Source organism: Ceratosolen solmsi, unplaced genomic scaffold, assembly GCF_000503995.2.
Source record: "Ceratosolen solmsi marchali unplaced genomic scaffold, CerSol_1.0 scaffold28, whole genome shotgun sequence".
Lineage (NCBI taxonomy): Eukaryota > Metazoa > Arthropoda > Insecta > Hymenoptera > Agaonidae > Ceratosolen > Ceratosolen solmsi.
This window is the reverse complement of record NW_011948429.1, coordinates 1,916,017-1,927,497: the sequence shown is the minus strand read 5'-3', so window position 1 is coordinate 1,927,497 and position 11,481 is coordinate 1,916,017. Positions and strand designations below refer to the sequence as shown.

Sequence of the window (11,481 nt, the reverse complement as noted above, 5' to 3'; positions counted from 1 at the left end):
CAATGACGAACTTTTTCTTAATAAGAAATTATCTTGATTACCAAACGAACGAAATAGGATAATAACGCGCTGTTTGTTATTTACATAAAGTGTTCGAGTGCGTTTTAAATTAGAATATTTATTTATTTTGTTCAAGCATTGAATACTTTATATAGATAATTATTGATAAAGTGACGTTTTTATGAAAATGTCGATGAACTTTTAAACGCAATATATTATTTACAGTTGATAATTATATGCAATAAATTAAAAAGAAAAGGAAAAAAAAAAAGAAGAAAGAACCCCATTAATTTTTTAATAACCAAATAATATTTTATTCATAATCTATTTTTATTCTATCAAAGCCTGTTAAATTGATTTTAAAGCAATAGCCTCTTGCCTTTCCACAACGCAACACATCGCAATTATCGTGAAAGTAATTCCGTTAAACGTAAATGATTGCATCGATCTTTAATGTGATTGATCGCTACGGTGAACGTTATTGTAAGAAAGACATTCCTAATAATTTCAATTGGTTAAATCTTGATTGTCACTTGGAATGTAATAATAACTTTAGTATTACGGATATTAGTAATATAGAATATACAAGATAGTTATATAAAACAAAGCTCCAATATAGCAAAGTATAGCAGTACCATAATGTAAATGATAATACGAAGTTGTTAAATTTTAAAGACTCTCTTTCCTATGCCGCGTAAGGGAGGGGCCATTTGATTTTGCATCGATCGACAAGTATTTCTCCGTACATTATTACAAAGTACACACAATGCATTCGCTATTGTACAGTTGGCCATAGACCGACCAAGTATTAATCGTTGTACGGCGGCTCTAGTCGAACAGATATACCTCCATAGCACGTTCCCCTTAGTCGGAGCATTAATAGCTTTTCCAATCGTTTTTCTTCTCTTCCAATGAATTACTTAATTACGATATACTTAACCTTAAAAGTATGCAATGAATAACAGACACCTCAGTACCTACTAGGAAGATAGAAAAATTGATGTGTGTATATGATTTTTTTTAGCGTTGTTAATGCCTTTTACTATTGTCGTTAAACGTACCTCTCTTATGCGATTATTATTATTATTATTATTTCCTCTCTCTCTCTCTCTCTCTCTCTCTCTCTCTCTCTCTCTCTCTCTCTCTCTATTAATTAAATGACAAAAACAGTACGATGTTCACGCGCGCATAAAACAGGTACAGATGCAACACAACAGAGTACACGCACGCACACGCTACGTATCATTTATGAAAGTTGCGTAACAAGTTCTCGGACACAAGGGGAAGAAAGAATAAGAGTCCCGATGATATCGTCGAGAAGGAAAGAAAAGCCTGGTGACATTTTATAAAGATTGATAATGATTATAATTAACGTTAACTATAGAGAAACCGTACGATTATAATTATTATTATACTTGCGATAATTATATTTACACGTATTATACATATTATTGCTATGTAACGAATTACAGATACCTGGACGTTTTAATAATTATTATTCTTCCGGATTCTGACATTTTCTTCCACCTCGTTGTACTCGAACGCTCCCAGAGCTGATTATTATGCGTATGATGTACGAAAGGCAGAAGAGAAAAGAGAAAAAATTATCCAATTCTTTGTAACGTACACTTACATTGTATATAAATATCTCACGAACCTACGGATTGTAAATAGACTATATATACATATTACCTACTGAAAAATATTAAAAATATATATTTTAATATATTACATATAATTAATAACATGAACAAAACAAAACAAAACAAAACAAACAAAAATATATATATATATATATATAAATATATATATATATATATATATATTATAAACTTATTGTTTGAAGTATTGGAATGAAAGCGATACACAAAATGTTTAAGAATATTGTTGACCCTTCGGAACACAGCATCTTGTTGTAATTATGACGATTGAATAAAATTAAGGCAGCGTATTAATTTTCACTCTTTATTTACCCTATAATCTCCAAATGCATTGTATTTTCGCAAATAAATATATTTTTTAAATCACCACTCTAAATAGTGCATTATTTATTAATTTGTTTCATAAATCCATCGATGTGACGATATAAACGAGTAACGCGCATTATCAATCCGTTAAAACGATAATTATAGAAACTTTGCAAAATTCCATGATAATGATTGATAATACAAATATTATTAATGAACGAAGGCTTTGTGTAAGCTTTGTGCAAACTTTTATTGGAAAGTTAATTTAGCAAGGCATTATTAATTGCAGCTTCATACATTTTTAATGTAACATTATAAACAGTAGAAATATCAAAAGTTAATCTGACTAATTCATAACTTTATACGTAAGCTCTGTATAAATTATTCGATAATGAAAGCGGAGCTTTAATGTTATTGAAGTATCGAGTTGAAAATAATAGAACTAAAATTCCACCAGAGATTTAATTCACATCGATGTTGCGTGAATTGCGAAATTTCTACTTGACATTCTAAAGAGAGAATCTCTGACTAATTTTAGCAATGCCGTAGCAATGCCGTAGCAATGCCGTAGCAATGTCGGAGGAAGTGGAAAACAGCTTCAGCTCGACTATGTGCTTGCTTCATCGGACACTCCAGGTCCATTGTGTCTAAGCCCCTCTACATTAATTAGCTCGATATCGTAGTTTACCATCTATGATTCTGGCCACTCGACAAATTAGACTTTATCGCTTTGAGCCTGGATGAGATGAAGTGCGTGCGTGCGTGCGTGCGTGCGTGCGTGCGTGCGTGCATGCATGCGTGCCTGTGCTGTGAGTTAGCGAGTGCGTGAAAGAGAGAGAGAGAGAGAGAGAGAGAGAGAGAGAGAGAGAGAGAGAACCACCGGACTCCCGTACACGCGCGCACACGCAATCGTGCAAAAGCTGAACAACGACAGATTAGCTGTTCTTCTCTCGACTCCTTTTCCGCATACACATCTCATTTTATATTCCATTTGATATTCATTAGTTATCTTACTTTCATGGGATCTAACTAGACAGTGTTCTTGCTCTTTCACGATCAGCCCGTCAGCAATTTTAGATCCATTCTGCCGACTTTCACACTATTCGCCTTCTATTAGCCTTCTGGACTGCAAAAGTTTTTTTTTAACCTGTGGACATTTTTTCGGCAAATTCCCGAGAGAGAAGACATTGCTTAGAGTATCTCCCGAGTTAAAGAGACTTACTTCTACGAGGTAGAGTTCCGCGCTTAGATTATTCCTCGGATCCCCTTAGTCGTTCTCCCTGCCTTTTAAATTTCCTCGAATTCTCATGTGACCAGTAGTGTACTTTTATACGAGTATGCACCAACACCATCCAAGGTCAGTCGGATTATTTGAATCTACGATAATACGCGTGTAATGATATATTTTATAATACTCCTTCGCCCCATTATCGCATTATCACATAATACGAAGACAGAGTGCCCTATAATTCTTATAATTTTAATAATAATTTTGGTAGTATAAGTTTATTTGATTTTGTTATCTATTTCTCTTCAAAAAATTACCGGTGCCAGTATATCATTATTGATTATCATACATCGCCGACAATTTAATTCACGACGATAGATCCTTTTTTTGCGCCTTCGACTGCGTCATATCGAATATTTAAATATTGCATTGATATTTACGTGTACGGTGTAGCTAATAAGCCTGATAAGAATGATTGTTTATAATCACAATTAATCTCTACCTGCTTTCGACTCCTACAACTACGCAATGCGCTAAAAAGTTATTAGAGTAAAACTACCCATACAGTCACGTATTTTAAATAAAATCCTAATATTACAAAGAATTTGGAGTTTTATCTAGACTATATACACAACTTAGATTTATAAAATGTATTTAAACAATTCAAACAAAACATTCGCTTTTATTCACCTTTGAATCACATGCTATTAATAGTGATATTAACGACCTTTTCGGGTACCTTACAATCTCATGACTTAATTCTAATATATAAATCAAATAAAAAATTACCGAGACAATTTAAAATTTGAATAATTCGTATTCAGTGGGCTTAAATCATTCTTAAATTGACGTTAATGCAAATCATAACGAACCTTTATTAATTTTTTTTTTATTTTAACGTCTCTAAGCCGTCGGTAGCGATATGAAAAAAAAAACAAAAAAAAAAACTTAATTATAATTAGAGGTGCCGAAGACACACCTTCGAATCTGAGAAGATAATCGATATTTAGGCAATGTTTATGCAATATAACAATGTTAATGGCTAACATCGGTCATTGTCACTACCACATAGCTAAATGACTATAAACTTCAATCCAACTTTCCACAAGCTGATGGTAACATGTGTAAATTAATGGAAATGATTGAAAAATCTATCATCATCAAAAATCTGTCATCTAGATAATCTCTTACCTTTCTTGCAAATCTACACGCACACACAGAGATCGATAGAAAGTGTCATATAGATCTCTTGTCGGAAACGCTGTATAATTGTATAATTATTGTAAAAATCGAGTGTTTATATAGAAAAAATAATGTTGATAATCTGGCCTTGGATAAGAATTTGTATTTTTCATTCAGCATAATTCAAAATATATTTCAATGTCTTTAAATATTTCGCTTGACAATTTGCACTTATTATTAAATTACAAAATTTATTATTTACCAATTAAGAGCTACGATGAAAAAAGCTCATTCATCACAACTTTTCAATTTCACTTAATTATCACATTATATTTGTCAAATTATGGGTTATTAATCACTAAATCTCTCATATGATATTTATCCGATAAAATATACATTGAAATGATGAATTTATGCATTCTGCATTTATTATCCTGTTATTATTATGATTTACCCTTGGACAAAACGGATTTGCACTACAAATAGTCGGTCAAGATATTCAATATTGGTCCACGATATTGGAAAATATTGCGCTGATAACTCTCGATTACTTATAAGCATGATTAGCAATAACGATAAGAGTTGTAAATTCTTACATAACAATCGCAAATATCTTCCATATCAAGTAATAAAATAACATTGCGTGCATTTGAATTAATTGGTCGACCATGTGTTCATTCAACTCTTTGAAATTATTTTTAAAACTCTTTATAAATAAATCAATTGAATTTTATCATGATTAATGAAAAAGTAATGTACAACAGCGATAATACGTTATTCGAAAACTTTTTAATCGATCTTTATTTTACCGAAACAAATAAAACAGACGCTGGTAATGTAATAGACGTCGTCGAACAGTAAATATTATCTTCCCACACGGCGATTGTTTTATTTTACGTACATGGCCGTTTCTCCTACATTTCATCTATATTCAATTATATTATTGCTGATTTATATAGGAGATAATTGCTTGTCAGCACACATTAAATCATCGCAATTTAACAAATCTTTTGCATAGGAAATTTTACGTAAGAATTTAATTGATAAACTTTAAATTACAACTAATATATATATATATATATATATATATATATGATAATTCATATTATGTATTATCCACGTTACGAGCAATTTTCAAATCGTGCACTATTGAACATTTCTTATCTCTCGTTATCTCTCTCTCTCTCTCTCTCTCTCTCTCTCTCTCTCGTCTACTTTTTCTTAAATATTTTTTTGTATAATCCATTGTGGGACGAGCTAAAGACATCGCGACCCAATAATCAATATAATTTCCAAGTTTACCTTACATTCATTAAACGGCGATGCGATATTTAATTACAAATGTAACGTTTTCTCAGCATCTTTCGATCAGGTCCTTTGCCTCTGGGGATATTATTATTTTGACATTCGATCGACGTTTAAAACGATGAGATTCAACCTCCTCCAAACTTTACACCCAACAAGATTGCATAATAATGTACCATCTAGTGTCCTTGATTTTGCCGATCGGCTCGACGACGACTTCTTTACTCCTTCTCGCGACCCGTCATTTCGCCAATCGCTCAAGACGATAATAACCTTTCGTTTTTTAAATAACGAGGGTGAAAAAGCACTCTAGCAGGGTGAGGCGATGGGCGCGAGATGAATTCAAAGTTTTGAATTAATAGAGAACAGGGGGTGGCGATTTTTTGATGGGCGCTCGAGGAGGTGCGGAAGAGATACGTCGATAGAAGGGCAAAGAGGCGCGAAATCGCAGAATGCTCTCGACGCTCCCATGGTAACTTCGTCGTCGTCGTCGTCGTCGTCGTCGTCGTCGTCGTCGTCGTCGTTGTCGTTGTTGTCGTTGCCGTCGTCATCGTCGTCATCGTCGTTGTCGATTGCGGGAGCCCGCGACGGGCGTTCAATTGTAGAAACGCCCGCATATAATCGGGCCGAGGACTATCCCCATATGTTCCCATATATGTTCATGGAATTGATGAGCGACGAAGGGGAGCGGAGGCAGGGGCTTTATAATGCCGGACGACGATAATTGCGCCGAGGAATGAGCGGCTCGTCATCGCGAAAGCGAAAGTCCGGCTTGGAACAAAGAGAGCAACACGGGCGCGCGAGTCAAGAATGGCGCCAAGAGAGCGCACGGCCGCCATGTTGTCCCGTGGTTGGTGCCTGACCCGACGACAAGCCGCGGACGGAGGAAACCACGAGCTCCTCTCGCACCCGGTGGCATCGTCCCCAGTATCAGGGCAGAGACGAGACCGTGGGACGTCGAGAGCGTGCCAAGAGTCAAGACCGTCGGCGCCGACGATGCGCCCCGAGTAAGTACCTCCACGTGGGTAGAGGAAGTCTCGAAGTGCGCGAGAACGCGGCACCTCGTGTGTCGAGGCACACTTCCGTTTGCACGGCGCGCCGAAACAGGAACAGGAAGTTCCCTCGCCAATTCTTCGCAAGTTTACGTTGATGTTGTCGCGCGCGCGCCGCTCTCTCATCTCGAGAATAAGGCTACGTTTATTTGCTTGCACAGTACGTCTTCCATGACTCGACGTTGAATTAAAGTGGTATTGAGATTTTTTGGTTACGCTCGGCGAAAAGTTTGTACATTTCGTGGCTCAATCGTTACCATTCGATTAAGCGTTTATTGGAGTATCGACCTACTTGCCAGCATCGTCTGGGTGGGCCAAGGCCGTCGAGCTTCGCCCTGTCGACAATGTCCAACCAAAGAGGTCTGATGTATTTTTATTTCCCTTGGCATTATTCATTGTGATCGTGATGATGATGAATAGTAGTAATGGTGTACCTTTCGGATCATAAGTGGCTGCTGCGATTTCGTTTTGTTGTTATTCGACGGCTAACCGCGGCTTCTATTGTTTTCTTAGCTTATCCACGGGCTCCTCGGCAGTCCTATCCCCGCTTGTGTCTATGCCATGGACCTTTTTGCTTTCAACGCATCCATTTATTACTACGTTAAATGAAGACGATACTGTATGATTTTAGCATTTAAATACTTATCCATTCCTCTTGATGATGGCATGGATAAACACATTGCACTTCTTCCTTGCTACCTTTTCCCAGAATATAAGACAATAATTTTACTTTGTAATTTAGAATTGAGGTAATTTTTTATAATTGGATAATTGAAATATTTGTACAGCGATGCATTGTCAACATTGATCGGCTAATGTAGCTCTCTCCCCGTTACTTTTCTCAACATTGGAAGGATAATGTAGAAAATTGATATATTCGATATAAGTTTAATTTCTCAGCTTACCAATTACGATACGATAATAATCTTATTTGCGATTGGTCGCTTACTCTATTTCTATCCATAATTTTTATATTTTTATAAACAATGAAAATGGATATCGCTACAATACATAATAATAGTGCTTTGTAACAATGTAAGCGTATCATTAAAATTTTTTACTTTTGACCGATAGTTTATTTACAATAACAATTTATGATACAATTATTTAAATTATTTACAATTATTCTTTATAACTGTGCGAGGTGGGAAGCGATGAATCTAAAAATGAAAAATTACAAATATAACTAATTAATATAGTCTTAATAATTAGAACCTTATTCTATGAGTATAATCTTACCTTTCATTCTTATTTTCCTTTTGATAAATGCCATTGTCATTGAAATAACTTGTAAATTTAGAAAATCATAAAATTTAGAAAAAGTAATACTTATATTAGAAGTAATAAATAAGCATTTAATTTGGTCTTGATTGTTTTTGTCTATTTCCATAGTTCGATACATGAAGAGTTTAGCGAGACGGATCTTAATTGAGAATCGGAAAAGATGCAGGCTGAAACGGAAGGTATATGTGCTATCGACGATTTTGACACTACTCTGATTCCGGTGGAAATCTTACCTTGCGATGTGACACCAAGAACTAGAGGAACGGATGCTCTATCCATTGTTGAGCTAGGTAAACAGTTATTACATAGCGCTAAAAATGGAGATACAGAACTTGTCCGTGATCTCATGTGTAGAGGCGCGCCGTTCACAACAGACTGGGTAAATAACAAATCATTAAATCATATTTGAGTTGGAATTCGATTGTCTACAATTTATTATGTGACGTTAGCTCGGGACAAGCGCCCTACATTTTGCTGCGCAAAACAATCATACGGAAACAGCTGAAGTACTATTGAGAGCAGGAATATCCAGAGATGCAAGAACCAAAGTTGATAGAACACCATTACACATGGCTGCATATGAAGGTCATCATGAAATGGCTCAGTTATTACTTAATTATGGTGCAGAAGTCGATAGTAGAGATATGGTCTGTTTTTATTTCAATTTCAATTAATTTTACATTAAAACTTTTACATTTTCAAATGCGTGCACAACGGTTTATATATGTGCGGTTATTTTTTGAGGTTATATAAACTTATTTTTTAATGCACCCAATTTGTATTTTGCGCCTACTTGTTAACTTTTAACAGCTAGAATTATTATTATTAACCGTAAACTATCATCTGTGTATTGTGAATTTTATTCGATTTCATTGATGATTAAATTCAAATCAAATGAAATTTCATTCGTTTTAACGGATTAAATACTTAAATTAATTTAATCATATACAATGTTTACAAATATATTAAAAAAAAATACTTCAAACTATTATATAATAATTATATTCAAATGATTTTTATATTTATACAGCTTAAAATGACACCTTTACACTGGTCCATTGAAAAAGAACACGCAGAAGTTATGTTAGTGCTTCTTGAGCACGGAGCAGATCCAAACAGTAATAGTAAATTTAATAAAACACCGGTCAGCCTTGCTTTGGAACACGATCGACTAGATTTAGTGGATATGCTCCAGCAGGAACGTGAAGTAATTAATGTACATCAAAATCAATTACAGTCAGCTGAAATTGAAGCTGCTACACAGAATTTAATGCAATTAGAAGCAGAAAGACAAAAAGAAGAACAAGAACGTATTGAATTTGAACAGCAACAGCAAAAGCGAAGACTTGCCCAATGTAACATTATATAATAACTACAAAGTAGTACTAGTAAGATTTGTAAAATAATGTTTTATATTGATTATGTTATGATTACAGTAGCTGCAAATAAGAAGCAGAGAATGGTCTTTCAACAAATTAGGGTTCAACCTATCAATGAAGTTGAGCAAGTAAAAGAAGGACTGCAGAGGCTAGACGATAAAACTGTTCACCACGAAAGAAAAAGACATAGAGATGTTACAAATTTAATGGGAGTTGAGCAACCGTTAAGATTGCTGCAGGCTCATGGCATCACTATGATTCCAGTAGATAACGATGCAACTATCGTCGAAAATGCTATGGAAAGTGGGCAAACCGTTGTTCTTACAGGTAGAACCTGAAATTAATAATATATTCAATATTTACATGAAATGCTTGCATGTACATGTCCTTACAATGTTTATTCATAAAATTTTACTTTTCATATATTAGAAGCGGGAAAACTTGCATTAAATCTTACAAGATCAAATCCACTTAACATAACACCCATCAAACGTTTGCAAATGGGTGCCAGAAAAGGAAATTCAAGAAAAGTTATTACGATTAGAGCTGATCAAATTCTGGGTCAAAATCAGCCAACGATTACACCACGAGGACCAAATATCTTGAAAAGAACAGCCAGCGATGGAAAGAGCACAGGAAAAATTTTCCTTACATCAATTGGAAATGCAACAACGGGAATCCCGACGCTTGCCTCCACAAAAACAACTATTTCCCCAATGAAGGTTACTACATTTTACATAAATTAAAATTAAAGAAATTTAATTTAAATCAGAATTTTTTTAATTTTAATTAACTGGCTTAGTTCGTATGCAAATGAGATTAAACGAAAGCAAAATAATTCTAGATGAAAACAGATATTATATATAATTATCCTTTGTAATACTTATGTTTTTCATTCGTTATTGTTACTTGCTTGCAGAAACCTTTAATAACGCCAAAAACGGAACCTATACTTTTACATCTAGACGACAAAATTGAAATATTTGAGGAAGATAATAACAAAACGCCGATTATGGACGTTGCAGAATTAAATAGAAAGTTGGCGGAAGCTCGAAGAGAAGCCGACGAGTATCGAAGACAATTACAAAAAAAAGAAGAGGAAGCTGAAATTTACAAGCAACAATTGAAGAATATAGCAGCTCAAAAGACTATGATGAAGTGATTTAATAGTGCCTCTTCATTCAAAAGACTAACAATTTTTGAACTCTTAATAGAGTTATTAATGTTCCAAGACATTCAAATTTAGTTTTTAACTTTTTTTACGAATTTGTGGAACATAATCAAGAGTCAAATGGTGTGTTTTCCTATGGTGTCTGTCAAAAATAAGAAAAGTTGCATTTTTTTTACAAATATTTATCATCTATATAATATCGTGTATATAATATAGTTTTGTTATATATGGGTATATATATCACAGGAATGAACTGAACAAAGTTATAAGGTGAAAGTCACATTTGAAGTCGTCAAATTTTTACAAATTTGAAATTCTAACATAATTTATTGATTTAGACAAGTTAATTTATTTTTAATAACGATTTTTTTTTTTTTTTTTTTTCATACATAATTTCGAATGTATTTTACAAGGAACTTGCATTCCATGTACTCCTATTGATATTTTAACTTCCACATTATTGCAACATTACGTTTTAACACGTAACTATATTTGTATATACATTTATAATATATATACTAGCGTCTAAATTGCTTATTACTTAATTATGCAGCTAGTGAAAAACTGGAAGGAAGGAACACAGTAATATTAAAAATTTATCTTCATACAAAATTGTAAAAAAAAAGAAAAAAGAAAAAAAAAGAAAAGGAAAATAGCTGTTATAAAGAAATAAAAGTTCATATTTTGTTTCTACGGCCATATACATTGTACATACATTTCAAGTAAAAAAAAAAATATATATATATATATATATATATATATATATATATAAGTCATGTTGGGAGTGATAAAGTATGAATGTTAGATCAATGAAAAAATCGAGTAATAAAATGAAAAGCAATTAAAAAATAAAAAAATAAAAAAAAAATGGAACCAACAATTTGCCATTTCTCAACTGGTTGAGAAGACTACA

At 33.7% G+C, this 11,481-nt stretch overlaps 1 protein-coding gene across 2 annotated transcripts; it reads left to right on the top strand.

The window, feature by feature from the left end:
• Positions 1–6,426: 6,426 nt before the first annotated feature.
• On the top strand, positions 6,427–10,757 carry Atac3 (Ada2a-containing complex component 3). Of its 2 annotated transcripts, none has more exons than XM_011501516.1 (7): positions 6,427–6,689; positions 8,127–8,397; positions 8,468–8,665; positions 9,049–9,373; positions 9,455–9,724; positions 9,827–10,119; positions 10,317–10,757. In XM_011501516.1, exons 2-7 carry the CDS (start codon positions 8,179–8,181, stop codon positions 10,557–10,559), a joined length of 1,548 nt encoding a protein of 515 aa, XP_011499818.1. In that variant the 5' UTR covers positions 6,427–6,689; positions 8,127–8,178; the 3' UTR covers positions 10,560–10,757. The 2 variants fall into 2 exon arrangements, with proteins under 2 accessions (XP_011499818.1, XP_011499819.1); XM_011501517.1 differs by lacking the exon at positions 6,427–6,689 and adding an exon at positions 6,828–7,094.
• Positions 10,758–11,481: the final 724 nt, after the last annotated feature.